The sequence below is a fragment of the Pristiophorus japonicus genome, chromosome 9 (genome assembly GCF_044704955.1).
Source record: "Pristiophorus japonicus isolate sPriJap1 chromosome 9, sPriJap1.hap1, whole genome shotgun sequence".
NCBI classification, from domain to species: Eukaryota; Metazoa; Chordata; class Chondrichthyes; family Pristiophoridae; genus Pristiophorus; species Pristiophorus japonicus.
The window spans coordinates 45,282,616-45,300,158 of record NC_091985.1 but is presented as its reverse complement, the minus strand read 5'-3'; the positions used below and the strand labels follow the sequence as shown (position 1 = coordinate 45,300,158).

The 17,543-nt window shown below is 44.7% G+C and overlaps 1 protein-coding gene across 1 annotated transcript in view; it reads right to left on the bottom strand.

The window, feature by feature from the left end:
- LOC139272598 (ALK tyrosine kinase receptor-like) overlaps window positions 1-17,543 on the bottom strand; it is a 1,661,561-nt gene that overhangs the window by 5,610 nt on the left and 1,638,408 nt on the right. The window contains exons 25-26 of the mRNA XM_070888679.1: window positions 13,079-13,171; window positions 999-1,100 (exon numbers count right to left, since the gene is read on the bottom strand). Coding sequence (XP_070744780.1) covers window positions 999-1,100; window positions 13,079-13,171 — 195 coding nt within the window. The remainder of the gene's footprint in view (window positions 1-998; window positions 1,101-13,078; window positions 13,172-17,543) is intronic.

The window sequence follows — 17,543 nt, the reverse complement described above, 5'->3', positions numbered from 1 at the left end:
TAAACAATTCCCACAGACTCTCTGCTCCTCTGCTTCTAGCCTCGTGTGAATTCCCTGCCTTTCACACCACCATCAGCAGCCATGCCTTCAGTTGTCTAGGTCCCACTCTCGGCAATTGTCTCCCTTTAAAACCTCTGGATATGTAGCTCTTTTGGTGACCTCTCCTCCTTCAGCTCAGCCTCTGTTTTCCTCATTCCTCTGAAGCGCCTTGGGATACTTTTCTAAATTAAAGGCACTAGAGAAATGTAAGTAGTTGTTGCTGACTGAGATTACCAATTGAGACCCAAATTGGGGGGGGGGGAGGGGGTTTGTGCTGTGGGTTCACGTTTTCCAGAAACTGAGTTGAAACTGGTCAAATGAATTTCATGTAGATCATGCAGAGAGAGCAGATGGAATTCGAACCAAGATTCTAGAGGTGAAAACCCCTCCATGGCCTCGCCCCTCCCTATCTCTGTAATCTCCTTCAGTCCCACACCCACCCCGAGATGGCTGTGCTCCTCTAATTCTGCCCTCTTGACCATCCCTGATTATAATCACTCAACCATTGGTGGCCGGGCCTTCTGTTGCCTAGGCCCCAAGCTCTGGAACTCCCTCCCTAAACCTCTCCACCTCTCTACCTCTCTTTCCTCCTTTAAGATGCTCCTTAAAACCTACCTCTTTGACCAAGCTTTTGGTCATCTGCCCTAATTTATTCTTATGTGGCTCGGTGTCAAATTTTTGTCTTATAACACTCCAGTGAAGCGCCTTGGGACATTTTACTATTGTTAAAGGTGCTATATAAATACAAGTTGTTGTTGTTGAGATGAGAGCACCCAATCCCCAATGGACCTACTCCCTGCAGAAACTGTCGGAGAAGCTCTCTTTCTCTTCTGTTGGTAGTTGCTCTGCGATTGTGCTGTCGGTACAATATAGCATGTTGAAAACCTGAGGCATGTTATTTTAGAGGTTACCTTAAGCCTTTTTATTTTCTCTTCTTCAGGAATCACAATCACACATACCAGGTGTCTGTTTTAGAGGTAAATATTCCTTCCATGAAGGCCTCTGGTGGCATCCACTTCACTGGGAGCATCGCACGACCACCCTTTCTGTAATAACTGGCCCTGTGGAGTCAAACAACAAGCCAGCGTGATTTGACAGCCTGTCTGCCTGACAGTTGTTAAAGGCAGTGATCGAATAATAGAGCAGAGTGGCAGTTCAGTAGACCAGCCAGCAGGTGTAGTTACGTCTGGCACGCAAGTGAGTTAAAACAGCCAGTTCCATGTATTTCTGTTGTCAGTTATACTTCATTGCTTCTGAGGGTTATTTTGCAAACAGAATGTTAACATGTTTTGCATTTTCTAGCACAGTGTGGCTCTGAAACAGAATTAATATTCTGACAAAGGGTCATCGACCTGAAACGTTAACTATTTTTCTCTCCACAGATACTGCATGACCCGCTGAGTATTGTCAGCATTTTCTGTTTTTATAATTAGTATTTAAGCCTTGTTTACAAGTAACCTACTGGAAGTTTTCAAGTAACTTGTATATTTAAAGAGACACTACTGCGTTAAAATAATGACCAGGTCACTTGTGTATGACTTGATCCTGACAAATGCAAGGTACTGCTCTTTCTCTCCCAGATCAAAAGTAGTTTTGGTAAACACTTCTTCCAGCGAGGCAGCATTGGTTTAAAGTGCACAGGACAGTCACTGTGCTGGGAGCACAAAACCTTCTGGCTTCGCCATTGCACTTTGGGACAATAGTGGAGGTATTAACCCATTGATTAAAGTGGGTTAGTAACTCTGCTAGACTAGCAGAGAGAAGAACTTCAAATAAACATTAACATTTGTGCACTGGCATTCCACAGCATCATCTCAAAGCCTCTGAGTATAAAATATCTGGTACTGATCGTGAAATCATATGGATGAAGAACTCCTGTGTGCTCTAGATACAGGTCGAACCACCCTTATCCAGCAATCTCGGGACCTGGCCTGTGCGGGATGAGGGATTTTGTTGGATGAGGGGAGATCATTGGTCATGGGGGAGTGGGGGGGGGGGGGAAGGGAGGAGGTCGGCGGGTCGACGGGCCCCGAAGTATCGGTGTGGCCCGCCAGCCTGACCCCCTGGAGGGAGTGCTGTGGGGAGGAGCGGCCGGCCCAAGGACTGTGGCTGCAGGAGTTCCAGCAAGGCGACGAGGAGGAGGCAGCCGATATAGCAGAAAGATTATATTGGTGAGTAGGATTTTGACCGGATGCGTTCTGCGCATGCACCACCCGGCGGCCAGGAATGGTTCCGGACAAGGGGTGGTGCCGGAGAAGGGAGTCCCGGGTAGAAACATAGAAAATAGGTGCAGGAGTAGGCCATTCGGCCCTTCGAGCCTGCACCACCATTCAATAAGATCATGGCTGATCATTCCTTCAGTACCCCTTTCCTGCCATCCCTTGATCCCCTTAGCCGTAAGAGCCATATCTAACTCTCTCTTGAATATATCCAATGAACTGGCATCAACAACTCTCTGCGGCAGAGAATTCCACAGGTTAACAACTCTCTGAGTGAAGAAGTTTCTCCTCATCTCCTCATCCTAAATGGCCTACCCCTTACCCTAAGGCTGTGTGCCCTGGTTTTGGACTTCCCCAACATCGGGAACATTCTTCCCGCATCTAACCTGTCCAGTCCCGTCAGAATCTTATATGTTTATATGAGATCCCCTCTCATCCTTCTAAACTCCAATGTATAAAGACCCAGTCGATCCAGTCTCTCCTCATATGTCAGTCCAGCCTTTCCGGGAATCAGTCTGGTGAACCTTCGCTGCACTCCCTCAATAGCAAGAATATCCTTCCTCAGATTAGGAGACCAAAACTGAACACAATATTCCAGGTGAGGCCTCATCAAGGCCCTGTACAACTACAATAAGACCTCCCAGCTCCTTTACTCAAATCCCCTAGCTATGAAGGCCAACATACCATTTGCCTTCTTCACCGCCTGCTGTACCTGCATGCCAACTTTCAATGACTGATGAACTATGACACCCAGGTCTCGTTGCACCTCCCCTTTTCCTAATCTGCCGCCATTCAGATAATATTCTGTCCTCGCGTTTTTGCTCCCAAAGTGGATAACCTCACATTTATCCTGCATCTGCCATGCATTTGCCTACTCACCTAACCTGTCCAAGTACCCTACAGCCTCTTAGCGTCCCCCTCACAGCTCACACCGCCACCCAATCTAGTGTCATCTGCAAACTTGGAGATATTACACTCAATTCCTTCATTCAAATCATTGAAGTATATTGTACATGGGGTCCTAGCACTGAGTCCTGTGGCACTCCACTAGTCACTGCCTGCCATTCTGAAAAGGACCAGTTTATCCCGACTCTCTGCTTTCTGTCTGCCAACCAGTTCTCTATCCACGTCAGTATATTACCCCCAATATCATGTGCTTTACTTTTGCACACCAATCTCTTGTGTGGGACCTTGTCAAAAGCCTTTTGAAAGTCCAAATACACCACATCCACTGGTTCTCCCTTGTCCACTCTACTAGTTACATCCTCAAAAATTTCTAGAAGATTTGTCAAGCATGATTTCCCCTTCATAAATCCATGCTGACTTGGACCGATCCTGTCCCTGCTTTCCAAATGCGCTGCTATTTCATCCTTAATAATTGATTCTAACAGTTTCCCCACTACTGATATCTGGCTAACCGGTCTATAATTACCTGCTTTCTCTCTCCCTCCCTTTTTAAAAAGTGGTGTTACATTAGCTACCCTCTAGTCGATAGGAACTGATCCAGAGCTGATAGACTGTTGGAAAATGATCACCAATGCATCCACTATTTCTAGGGCCACTTCCTTAAGTACTCGGGGATGCAGACTATCAGGCCCCGGGGATTTATTGGCCTTCAATCCCATCAATTTCCCCAACACAATTTCCTGCCTAATAAGGATATCCTTCAGTTCCTCCTTCTCACTAGACCCTCGGTCCCCTAGTATTTCCGGAAGGTTATTTGTGTCTTCCTTCGTGAAGACAGAACCAAAGTATTTGTTCAATTGGTCTGTCATTTCTTTGTTCCCCATTATTAATTCACCTGAGTCCGACTGCAAGGGACCTACGTTTGTCTTGACTAATCTTTTTCTCTTCACATATCTACAGAAGCTTTTGCAGTCAGTTTTTATGTTCCTCTCATACTCTATTTTCCCCCTCCTAATTAATCCCTTTGTCCTCCTCTGCTGAATTATAAATTTCTCCCAGTCCTCAGGTTTGCTGCTTTTTCTGGCCAATTTATATGCCTCTTCCTTGGATTTAACACTATCCTTAATATCCCTGTTAGCCACAGTTGAGCCACCTTCCCCGTTTTATTTTTTACTCCAGACAGGGATGTACAATTGCTGAAGTTCATCCATGTGATCTTTAAATGTTTGCCATTGCCTATCCACCGTCAATCCTTTAAGTATCATTTGCCAGTCTATTCTAGCCAATTCATGCCTCAAACCATCGAAGTTTCCTTTCCTTAAGTTCAGGACCGTAGTTTCTGAATTAACTGTGTCACTCTCCATCTTAATAAAGAATTCTACCATGTTATGGTCACTCTTCCCCAAGGGACCTCGCACAACAAGATTGCTAATTAGTCCTTTCTCATTACACATCACCCAGTCTAGGATGGCCAGCTCCCTAGTTGGTTCCTCGACATATTGGTCTAGAAAACCATCCCTAATACACTCCAGGAAATCCTCCTCCACCGCATTGCTACCAATTTGGGTAGCCCAATCAATATGTAGATTAAAGTCACCCATGATAACTGCTGTACCTTTAATGCACGCATCCCTAATTTCTTGTTTGATGCTGTCCCCAACCTCACTACTGCTGTTTGGTGGGCTGTACACAACTCTCACTAGTGTTTTCTGCCCTTTGGTATTCCGTAGCTCCACCTATACCGATTCCACATCATCCAAGCTAATGTCCTTTCTTATTATTGCATTAATTTCCTCTTTAACCAGCAATGCCACTCCGCCTCCGTTTCCTTTCTCTCTATCCTTCCTAAATATTGAATACCCCTGGATGTTGAGTTCCCAGCCTTGGTCACCCTGGAGCCATGTCTCCGTGATGCCAATTACATCATAACCGTTAACTGTTATCTGCGCAGTTAATTCGTCCACCTTATTCCGAATACTCCTCGCATTGAGGCACAGAGCCTTCAGGCTTGTCTTTCTAACACACTTTGCCTCTTTAGAATTTTGCTGTAATGTGGCCCTTTTTGCTTTTTGCCTTAGGTTTCTCTGCCCTCCACTTTTACTTTTCTTCTTTCCATCTTTTGCTTCTGCCTCCATTCTACTTCCCTCTGTCTCCCTGCATTGGTTCCCACGCCCCTGCCATATTAGTTTAAGTCCTCCCCAACAACACAAGCAAACACTCCCCCTCGGACATTGGTTTCGGTCCTGCCCCGGTGCAGACTGTCCGGTTTGCACTGGTCCCACCTCCCCCAGAACCGGTTCCAATGTCCCATGAATATGAATCCCTCCTTGCTGCACCACTGCTCAAGCCATGTATTCATCTGAGCTATCCTGCAATTCCTACTCTGACTAGCACGTGGCACTGGTAGCAATCCTGAGATTCCTACTTTTGAGGTCCTACTTTTTAATTTAGCTCCTAGCTCTCTAAATTCGTCTTGTAGGACCTCATCCCATTTTTTACCTATATCGTTGGTACCTATATGCACCATGACAACTGGCTGTTCACACCCCCTTTTCAGAATGCCCTGCACCCGCTCCGAGACATTCTTGACCCTTGCACCAGGGAGGCAACATACCATCCTGGAGTCTCGGTTGCGGCCGCAGAAATGCCTATCTAGTCCCCTGTCAATTGCATCCCCTGTCACTACAGCTCTCCCACTCTTTTTCCTGCCCTCCTGTGCAGCAGAGCCACCCCCGGTGCCATGAACTTGGCTGCTGCTGCCCTCCCCTGGTGAGTCATCCCCCTCAACAGTACCCAAAGTGGTGTATCTGTTTTGCAGGGGGATGACCGCAGGGGACCCCTGCACTACCTTCCTTGCACTGCTCTTCCTGTTGGTCACTCATTCCCTATCTGGCTGTGTACCCTTTACCTGCAGTAAGACCAACTCACTAAACGTGCTATTCACGTCCACCTCAGCATCGTGGATGCTCCAGAGTGAGTCCACCCGCAGCTCCAGTGCCGCAATGCGGATAAGGGAGGTTCAACCTGTGTAACAAAATAGTAAACCGTTCTCCCCAGAGAAATATAAAGGTTGGATATTAGAGTGAACATTTCTTTTACACAAAATTAAAAAATGAACCTATCAATGAAGCTAAAAAAAATGTCATAAAGACCAAGTATTCTGGTTTACATTCATTTTCCCAAAGGTCATCAAAATGTTGGATTAATAATGAAGGATATTGGGCTATATTTTGCTTCATTCACTAATGTTAACAAAAATATTCGCCTGAATATAAGGTGGGAAAACTTTCACTAATACTAGTAAATGGAGGAAAATGTACTTCTACACAACAAAAGCAATTCCAGTAATTCCCGAGTCACTCTTTCCCTCATTGTTGGATTGTTTCAATGTGTTACTGACACGCCTGGTCTATAAGGGTCACACACAGGATGGTGCATTTAGCTACTGATACATTAATCTTCTTTTGAAAATGACACTAAGCTTGGGGCAAGGTGGAAAGGTTTGAAAATAATTCAGAACAGGATGATCAGGTGCAGAAAAAGCTGAATAAATTGGGACAAAAGCAAAACAGTACAGATGCTGTAAATCTGAAATATAAACAGAAAATGCTGGAAATACTCAGTGGGTTAGGCAGCATCTGTGGAGAGAGAAACAGAGTTAATGTTTCAGATCAATGACCTTTTGCACCACTGAGTATTTCCAGCAATTCTATTCTGAATAAATTGGGAAGTTTGGCTAATAAATTGCAAATGGAATTCAATGTTGATACATACACGGTGATGAAACTAGGAAAACATATAAACATTGGAATTATAACCTAAATACAAAATATGCCCAGGAAAAAGACAGATCATTGAAAGCACCCGTCACAGTGGTAAATAAAGCACCTTGGGCTAGAAATTCATCTCGGGTGGTGGCGTAAAACGGACAGTATAGTATCAGCCGCCCATTATACACAGCATCAGATAGTTATACACAGCCTGATCGTCAACTCCACTGACTGCAATATCAGGCATTGCATATAACGGGGGACTGATCCACACCCAAGACGAATTTCTAGGCCTATAGAATTTTGAACTGTATGTAACCTGGAATAGAGTACAAATCACAACATGTGATAGTAAACCTACACAGGCTATTAGTTCCTCCCTGTATGTAGTTCTGGTCTATATCACACGAAGGGCATCATGGCACTGGAAAAGAGTTATCAATCTGATACTGAGCTACAAGGCAAGACTACAGAAGCTGAGCTTGTTTACACTTGAGAAGAGAATCTTGAAAGGGTATCTTACTGAGATACTCAAGATCCTTAAGTGTAATCAATATGCTGAACTCGCGTGTAACATGGCTCCGAGCAAGTAGGCATGGGACAAAGCACAGAAGAAGGAAGGTGAATGGACATTTCACACAGGAGTTGGTGAATGTGTGGAGTCAACGGCCCAGGGAACCAATCAAGGTTAATAACATCAGTAATTTTAAGAAGAGAGTTGGATTGGAATTTAATGAGAAAATCAATTGAGTCATATAGTTAGTGTACTGTGTATTCTGTTTTTGAACTCTGAGGCCAGGCAGATGATAGAAATGGGCTTTCCAGTCCTGTGCAGTACAACATTACTATCAGTATATAAATGTCTGCAGTTTTGAGGGATAATACACAAGGAAGCAGGTAGAAGTGGGAGGCACCATTAAGCGTACAGATTTATCCCTTTGCAATCATTGTGGTAATGCAGACAAGTGCAGTAACTCTTTAATTGTTAGGACCAGTGAGTCAGCTGGCACATGTCTATAATGGCCCTGAATTTGCAGCCCCTATGGGTGCATACGAGGTGCGCAACTGCCTGTAGGGGCAGCGCAAGTTCCGGGTTTAGGCAGGTGAAGCGCATGCGCCGAAACCCGGAACTTGCGATCTGTCAAGAAGCCTCTCGTCAGATCGCACACATCCGGAAGTAAAGGGCCTCCGCGGGCAGAGAGTTGGGCTATTGGCCCAATGTCTGCCCAGCAAATGCCCATGAAATTCTTACGACTGATTTTTATAAGACAGAAAAAGACATTTTTTTCAATAATTTAAACATTTTAAATTCTGTTAAATAAGGTAAGTTTATTTTTAGACCCGTTAAAATATGTAAATATATTTTTCAAAAAATTAAATTTTTGTTTTAAATATTTAATTATATTGCACTTTAATTAATTTTAAACATGTGATGTTTTTAAATATTTAAACATGTTTGTGTGTGTTTTTGGGTGTATTCCCATTCATAATTAAGGTGACTGGAATACCCCGACTTGGATTGTTTGGGCCAACCCACATGATCCCAGGGACACGTGTGAAGCATAGAGGTCCTGGGACCACACGTCTCCAAACTTCCCGGACCACCATTTAGATTCGTAAAAATTTTTCAGGTCGAAGCCTCTGACTGCAATTTCTGGGCCAATATATTAAAAATCTTACGTCTGCACACACTTCCCGTTCCTCTTGTGACGCGTCAACCACTCCCATTGTAAATTCCCATGTCCAAAGATATAATCAAAACTGCCTCTGCAAAGTTATTATGCTGTGTGATATATTCACTGAGCACAAGCACACACAGCTTCCTATATGGCAGACACCTCTCTCGGAAGCCTCCGGAAATCTGCCTGGTTCTGTTTATTATTAACTCTGCAGTTGCAGTACACAATACGTCCACATCCACAGTGTGGAGCTACAAACATTACAAGCTTACAGACATTACACTTCTCCCTCCTTAATGAAGAAGCCATCATAACAAACATCATACATAACTTTCATGTTTATACATAACACAGGATATAAACTTATTTTTTTTTCCATATTTACAAATTTAACTTTACCATTTGTTTTCTGTTTCGAAGAGGATACCTTCACTCTCGAACAGAACCTTCCAAACATGGTGTCGATTTCACACTCATTCGAGGCTCATCCTGAGGAATGTTTTCCTCCACTGAATTTCCTTGATTTTCATTTGAACTCACTCTAACTTCAGGCTCTTTGTTTTCCTGACTCGGACACAGACTTTCATTCTTATTCTCTCCTGGATTTGTTTCTAGTACATTGGATTTAGGATTTGCTACTGGTGTATCAAAACTATCTGATGAGTCAGAAATAATTGAATCATTCCCACCTTTAACTCCTTCCATGTCTGTAGGTAAAATATGATCAATATGGACAAACCTAACCAGTCCATTATCAAACACCTTTACCAAATATGTGCGAGGACCACAAATTTTCACCACTCTTCCTGGTAACCACTTTAACCATTTGTGGTGATGGTTCTTCACTCCCACCTTCTGGTTTAATTTCACACTTCTCTCTTTTACTCTATCTCTATCATGATTCTCTTTAGATATGTCATAGTAAACTAACATGGTGCTCGCTACCAATTTGCTTTTACACTCCTTGAATGCTGTATCGCATTCTTTTGACCACTTCCAATGGAACTGGTTTTTCAAAAATTCATTCAGTGGATGTAATACTTTAGCCAAATTTGGTATGAACTTCCCATAATAGTTCAAAAGACCCAAGAATGAACAAAGTTCAATGACATTCCTAGGAGTGGGTGCATTTCTGATCGCATCCAATTTTTCCATGGTTGGATGTAAACCATCTTTGTCTACTCTGTGCCCTAAGTATGCCACTGAGTTTTTAAATAACTCACACTTACGAGCAGACACTCGTACTCTGTGCTTCTCTAGCATTTTGAGGACTTCATTCAATATGTTATTATGAATTTGCCTATTTGGTGCTGAAATACTACCCCTTCAATACCTTGCAAAATCTGGTTCATCACCCCTTGGAATATGGCAGGGGTGGAAGACACTCCAAACGGTAGCCTATTAAATTGATATAGGCCTAGATGAGTATTTATAGTCAAACATGACTTGGACTCCTCATCTAGTTCAAGCTTAAAGTAGGCATTCGTAAGATCCAGTTTTGAGAAGATCTGACCACCTGTCAGTGTTGTGAACAAATCTTCTATATTCGGCAACGTATTGGGGACTTTACCCTCTAGAGCCTGGTTTACGGTTACTTTATAATCACCACACAATCTTACCTTACCATCGGACTTAGGTACAACAACAATGGGTGTAGCCCAATTACATCGATCTATCTTACAAATAATGTTCTCAGTCTCTAGTCCTTTGAGTTCTTGCTCAACTTTCTCCTTGAGTGCATATGGTATGGAACGTGACTTGTAGAAAACTGATCTAGCGTCCTTCTGTACCCTGACACTCGCCTTGAAGCCTTGGATCGGACTGCCTGTTTCGCAGAACACCTTTGGATACTTCTTGATAACCTCATCTGTTGATGAAAATCACGCTTCCACACAGAAAATCTTACTCCAATCCAGCTTCAGTGAGCTCAACCAATTTCTTCTTAGTAAGGCAGGCTTGTCTCCTTTCACTACTATTAGAGGCAAGTTCTGAAATTGATCTTTATATTTCACCAGTACGGTGATACGACCTACCACAGGAATTTTCTCTCCCGAGTAGCCTCGCAGCTCTATCTTGGATTTCTCCAATTGGAAATCACACAAGTTGTCGAGGTACAGTGACTCTGGTACTACACTCATGGATGCACCCGTGTCAATTTCCATTGGTATCTTGAATTCCGCAACATCTATGTGGATTTTGATGCTTCCCGAATTGCTGTCCGTTAACCTCGTGCTCCTGATGATGTGTAACTTTAACATCTCCTCGTCCTGTTGTTGTTCTTCCATGCTATGTAGTCGCTTGGGATTTCTACTCATAGTTTTGAATGCTGGACTCATAGCTTTGGAAGCTGGTTTGCCCTTCAGTCGGCATGCCTTCACAAGATGCCCAGTCTTCCTGCAGAAGAAACACTCTGCCTTCATGTATGGACAACTTTGAGCAATGTGTTGTCCCAGGCATCTATAGCATGACTTCGACGCTCTGTTAGAATTTCCAGTTTCTGAGACTTTGGGCCCCCACCGTCTTTTACCTTGAACCTGCAGGTGATTTACCTCGGTTGACTGACGACCGTAATTATTATTTAATTCTCGGGAATGTTGTTCGGCCATGCCCATCAACCTCACTGTCTGACAAGCAATCTCAAAAGTCAAGTCATCCGTCATCAATAACTTCCTTCTGATCGCATCATTTTTCATCCCACAAACAAAAAAATCCTGTAATTCGTGGTTTTGAAAGTTTCCAAAATTACAGTGCATCGATAGCTTTTTTAATGCTACGATGTAATCACTGATACTTCCATCAGCCTTTTGATTCCGAATCCCGAAACGATAGCTTTCAGCAATTTCTAATGGTTTGAGGTTATAGTGCTGCTCTAGCTTCGTTAAAATCTCTTTAAGCGTTGTGTCCTTTGGCTCGTCAGGCACAAGCAGATTTACAAGGGTTTCGTATAATGCCGGACCCGCCTCCGATAAGAAGATCGCTTTCTTACATTCCAACACAGCCCGGTTCTGGACTGCAATGTCTGGAACTTTGATTATGTTATTTGCAGTGAAATACATTTCTAGCCGATCTGCATACACTTTAAAACATTCCCGGTCATGTCTATATTCCCCCAAATGTCCGATTACACCTGCCATTTTAATCTCTAGCTGTTCGCACCGTGTGCTGTATTTTAGCTCGGATTTTGTAGCTTTTTTTCCAAAGACAGAAACTTCCAAAGTCTCTCTGTCGGCTGGCTGAATCCTTCACCAACAAAATTTAAGCTTTAAATCTTACGAAAAATCCCATCTCAATCGCCAAATGTGATATATTCACTGAGCACAAGCACACACAGCTTTCTACATGGCAGGCAGCTCTCTCGGAAGCCTCCGGAAATCTGCCTGGTTCTGTTTATTATTAACTCTGCAGTTGCAGTACACAATACGTCCACATCCACAGTGTGGAGCTACAAACATTACAAGCTTACAGACATTACACTCTCTTGCTATTGGCAGCATTGTAGTGTCTCAGTTTTGTGTCTCCCAGCTTCTCAGCCTGAATTGTAGAGAAATCCCAATGCTGCAACCAACTCTACCTCTATGTTTCCCAAATGATCATGTTTTGCTATCTTTAACTATAATAATAGAAATCAAATATTATATAAGAACAAGGACAGAATGTATTACAGGTTGAACCTCCCTTATCTGGAACCCTCGGGATCTGGCCTGTGCTGGATAAAGGATTTTTCCTGACGAGGGGTGGTCACGTTAAATTGGATGGTACAGGTACTGAGCAAGGGGATAGCGGGGCTGGCTGGCTTTGGGCTGGGAGTGCGACAGAGAGATTAAGGGGGAGGTGGATGCGGTGGATCGCGGGATCAGGCCAACGATTGCAGGAGTCGGCAGTGAGAAAAGACTTCAATTTGTTCATGTCGGAGTTCTGCGCATGCGCCACCCGGTGGCCGGGGATGGTTCTGGACGAGGGGTGGTTCCGGATAAGGAAGTTCTGGATAAGGGAGGTTCAACCTGTATTTTAAAATGGGGACTGGATTATACCTGCACTTCATGGTCCAGTGCCTTCTAACACTGCTTTACCTGAAAGTTACATTTGGTCTTGATATTGTGTGCACCACCACAGGAGATTGACCAGTGTGAACCGTATATCACTCAGGTTACAGTGTTACTGGCTTTTAAGTAATCACAATAATAACAGGAATACTAACACACATCATAACTTGCCTTGTCCAATAAACCCCTGGTAAGGCGGAACCCATTTTCTAATATTTTCTGAGAAAGAAATGACAAACTTTCTATGTTTGTAGAATAAGAAAAAGCAGATCGAACTGTAATATTGGTTTTATATGCAAATTTGTCAGTGTACGGTCAAATTTTGTGTTTCACCTCAGTTATAGATCCTCATTTTAACAGTGAGTTTTTAATTCTAAGAGTACTGATCATTAAATACAGTAACAATTATTTTCTTCATTTACCTGTATATATCGCGAGCCATTCCAAAATCTCCAATCTTAGCCACTCTTCCTGTACCTTTGAAAGTAAGCAGGCAATTTCTTGCAGCTATATCCCTGTCAACAAATAGAACATGGAAAGGTAAATTTTCTCCCTGATTTTCTCTCCTTTCCTCATCTCTTTTCCTCAAGGATATGACTCATACTGGAGTAGGACCCCACTGTCCCAGTAACCATCTGGTACCTCAATCATTCTTCATGTGTGATTCGTTATAGTGAGTGTGGGCAGGCTATTCAACTTAGGGAGCATCAGAGACAAGCTTGATCCTGTCCTCACCTGACACTCACCCACATGCACAGTAGGGATCACTGGATACTCATTTGTTGCAGCAATCCTGGCTGATTTTTTGCTTCCTAACCCAGGGGTGTGAAGATTAATGGTGAGACTAGTGTCAACCAGTGGCCCAGTTCGTAGCAGCCTCCCCTCTGAGTCATGAAAGTTGTGGGTTCAAGTCCCACTCCAGAGACTTGGGCACAAAAATCTAGGCTGACACTCCAGTGCAGTACTGAGGGAGTGCTGCACTGTCGGAGGTGCCGTCTTTCAGATGAGATGTCTGCTCTCCCAGGTGGATGTAAAAGATCCTGTGGCACTATTTCGAAGAAGAGCAGGGGAGTTATCCCTGGTGTCCTGGCCAATATTTATCCCTCAATCAACATAACAAAAACAGATTATCTGGTCATTATCACATTGCTGTTTATGGGAGCTTGCTGAGCAGAAATTGGCTGCCACGTTTCCCACATTACAACAGTGTCTGTACTTCATTGGCTGTAAAGCGCTTTGAGACGTCCGGTGGTCGTGAAAGGTGCTATATAAATGCAAGTCTTTTTTTCTTTTCTTTTAAATGTTACCTTGGCTGAGATCCTATAGGCTGAACTTTAATGGGGAAAGCAGGTTGGGTGCGGGGTGCGGGGGTGGGGGGGGGGGGGGGGGGGGTTGGAGGGTGGGGGGGTTCCGAGGTGGTTGGGTAACCTGGGAGAACAGGCTTCCCGCAGGCCCTGCCGAATATAACAGCAGAACCTGATTTGCAATGTGAAGCCTCCGTTTCCTGCCCGCAGCCAGTCAGATTGAGAGGCTGGCTGGGTCCGGGTGGGTAGGCCTGCGGCAGAAGTGAGCGGGCAAGTCTTAAGAGATTGGGGGCCGGGACCAGCAGGGACGTGGGGTTCTGGTGATCAGGGGCCGGGAGGGGCACGGGTAGGGCCAGAAGAATGGGGTGTGGCGTGGGGTGGGTGTCTGCAAAGGCCGGAGAAGTGGGGGAAAGGGGGATTATGGGGGGGGAGGGGGAGGCAGCTGACATCCGGAGGGCCGGAGGAGCAGTGGCAGGTGGGAGGCCTCAGGGTGGGGATCGGAGAGGTGGGGGAAAGCGGAGGCCTGGGCGGATGCGGGGTTACAGAGGCCTGGAGGGGGGGATCGGAGGCCCGGGGGTGGGGTATCCAATCGTGGGGGGTGGTGGGCTAGGCAGGGTCGCTGGATCCAGGAGACAAGTATCAAGGTGCTTACCTCCTGGATCCAGCAATCCTCGCATTGCATTCGCTGGCGGGTTTCATGAGGCCAGCAAAACCCGACCAGCTAAATTAGAATTCAAAATGGAGGTTAAAGCAAAGGCTGCCAGGCTCATTATAATATTTAAATAGATGACCCGCCACCTGACAGCGGATTGGCTACCCACCCCTGTCCTGCCTCCACTAAAATCGGAAGTGTGCGGGTTGGGGGGTGGGTTCTGGTCAGGATTCAGATTTTAATTAACTTCTCACACGCCCCCAACTCACCTGTTTTCTTTAGGTTAAAACTCCCCCCATGACAGGGTACAGATCAGAGATTAAACATGAGACTTTCTGATCTGCATGTTTAATAATACAGCAGTCAGTGCCTTCACTATAACATCATCACGAAAGTGAAAGTATAAATTTAATCCTTTTATAAATATATATATATATATATATACCAGGAGCTGCTGATACAAAGTAATGATGTTGGATTATTGGTAATCACTAACAAAAGGCTGAGGGTGAGCGAGGGGGTTTAAATCTTGGACTTCCTATTTGTAGGTAAACATAAAAGTATGTCCGCTCCAGATTGCTCAAGCACGTCTGAGTGAAAGCTGGCAGAGTGGAGTAAATGTAAAATGTCTCTTGAAGTATAAATGAGTGCTCTGTCTGGCCTATTGGGGTCTGACTGGGTGTAACATTATAAAACCATGATTGATAGATCTAACCTTTGGTCTTGTCTTCCCTTTGATCTTCAAATGGATATCAGTAGAGTATTGGTTAATTGGTTAATTATCTGGGCACTTCTCAGCATTTACAGTCCTGTGAATATCTCACCTTTCACCGCTCTTTAAGCTGCACAGGAAGCTGTGGTACTGTATTGTGTATTGAAAACATTGAACGCTGCCTGCTTTCTGCTAATACAGTGATCCAAACTCAAGAACAATTGGTTTAGGATGTTCTTCTTATTTGTTCATGGGATGTGAGCATCGCTGGCAAGGCCAGCATTTATTGTCCATCCCTAATTGCCGCGAGAAGGTGGTGGTGAGCCGCCATCATGAACGACTGCAGTCCGTGAGGTGAGGGTACTCCAACAATGCTAACTTTGTTGTTGCAGTTTGTTACAACTGAGTGGCTTGTCAGGCCATGTCAGAGGGCAGCTAAGAGTTAACTACATTGCTGTGGGTTTGGAATCACATATAGGCCAGAATAGGTAAGGACGGCAGATTTCCTTCCTTAAAGGACATTAGTGAACCAGATGGATTTTTCTGACAATCCGGTAGTTTCATGGGGCTCAATTTTCCCCGTTCATTTGCACTGTTTTTTTGACGCATTTATTTTTTCAAAGTTTCCCTCTGTGATCTGTGCTGGCGTAACTGACTTAGTTACGATTTTTCTAGGCCAGTTTTTTTTACGTCATGGGCTCCCTCATGTCTGTGCCGGATTTTTCAATTGTTCGCAGTTTGGCCAACATTTGTTCCTCTTAGGTTGACGTATCTGGCCACTCCCAAAAAACCTTCTGGTGAGTTGAGAAAACCAGCGCACATTCACAAATCTGCGCAGAAAGACGCCATTGTTTTTAAATCTAAGATTTTGGAGGGAGTCAAGAACACTGTCAAAATCAATAATAAAGTTCAACTTTTTTTTAACCTGTCAACGTAGAAGTGTAAATTTGTTGATTTCAGAAGGTCTCTCATTTTTTAACTCACTCACAAGCCACCAGCGAACGTCTTGAAGCAGGGCTGGAGGGTCGTAGGTTTGGCCGGCAGAATCGGCCCCGCGCCTAGACACAGCGGCTCGGGGCTCGGCTACAAAACAAGCCGTGGTGGGGGAGGGGGGGAGAACAAGGTGCCAATCGGAAGGCTTGGAGCCCAGGGAAGGGGAGGAGAGAGAGAAGTCACAAGACTCCAATTAGTAAAGGGGGGGGGGGGCGAGAAGTCACATGACCTTTGGTTGTGATCCATCTATACAGACCTGGAGAGATACAACTGCGAATCTGTCCTACCTGCCTGCTTTCCTGCCGTTTTGAGCTTCTATCAAAGGCTAAATTTAAGTATGGGGGCAATACTGACAATGCCATACCTTGTGCGAGCCTTCTGCATCATGGTGCTATGTAGGAGACAATTGATTTGACATCATCGCATCAGGAACTTCAGAGCCCGTAGGGTGCTGGGCAGGAGGCCTTACCCACCTTGGGTATATCGAGACAGGTGTTCGTACCTGCACATGAGTGATGCAGACTGTGTCAGAAGGCTGCGTCTCCGTAAAGAAGTTGTAACTGAGATCTGTGAGTTGGTCAAAGCAGACTTGCAATCTAGAAGCGTCAGGAGGACTGCTTTGTCAGTTGAAGTGAAGGTTACAGCTGCACTTTCATTCTATGCCTCCGGATTATTTCAAGCTACAACTGGGGATGTGTGCGCCATCTCTCAACATACAACACATGTCTCCATTCACCAGGTCACAGCTGCACTGTACGTGTGTAGGAATTACTTCATAAAGTTCCCCATGACTGTTCAAGCAATCCATGTCAGGGCTGTGGGCTTCTCCAGGATTGTTGGCTTCCCAAAGGTACAGGGCTGCATTGATTGTACTCACATTGCCTTGCGAGCACCTTTGGAGGATTCCGAGATGTACAGGAACAGAAAAGGCTTCCAGTCCGTTAATGTGCAGCTTGTGTGTGATGACATGCATCACATCATGTCAGTCGCTGCAAGATACCCTGGCAGCACCCACGATGCGTTCATCCTACGCGACAGCGTTATATCTGCCATGTTTCAGCAGCAGCCAAAAGAACAGAGCTGGCTACTGGGAGACAAAGGGTACGGCCTCGCCACCTGGCTCATGACGCCCCTACGCGTAACCTGAACGGAAGATGACTGTCAATACATGTCGCACATTGCAATGCGCAGCATTATTGAGAGGATCATTGGCATCTTGAAACAGC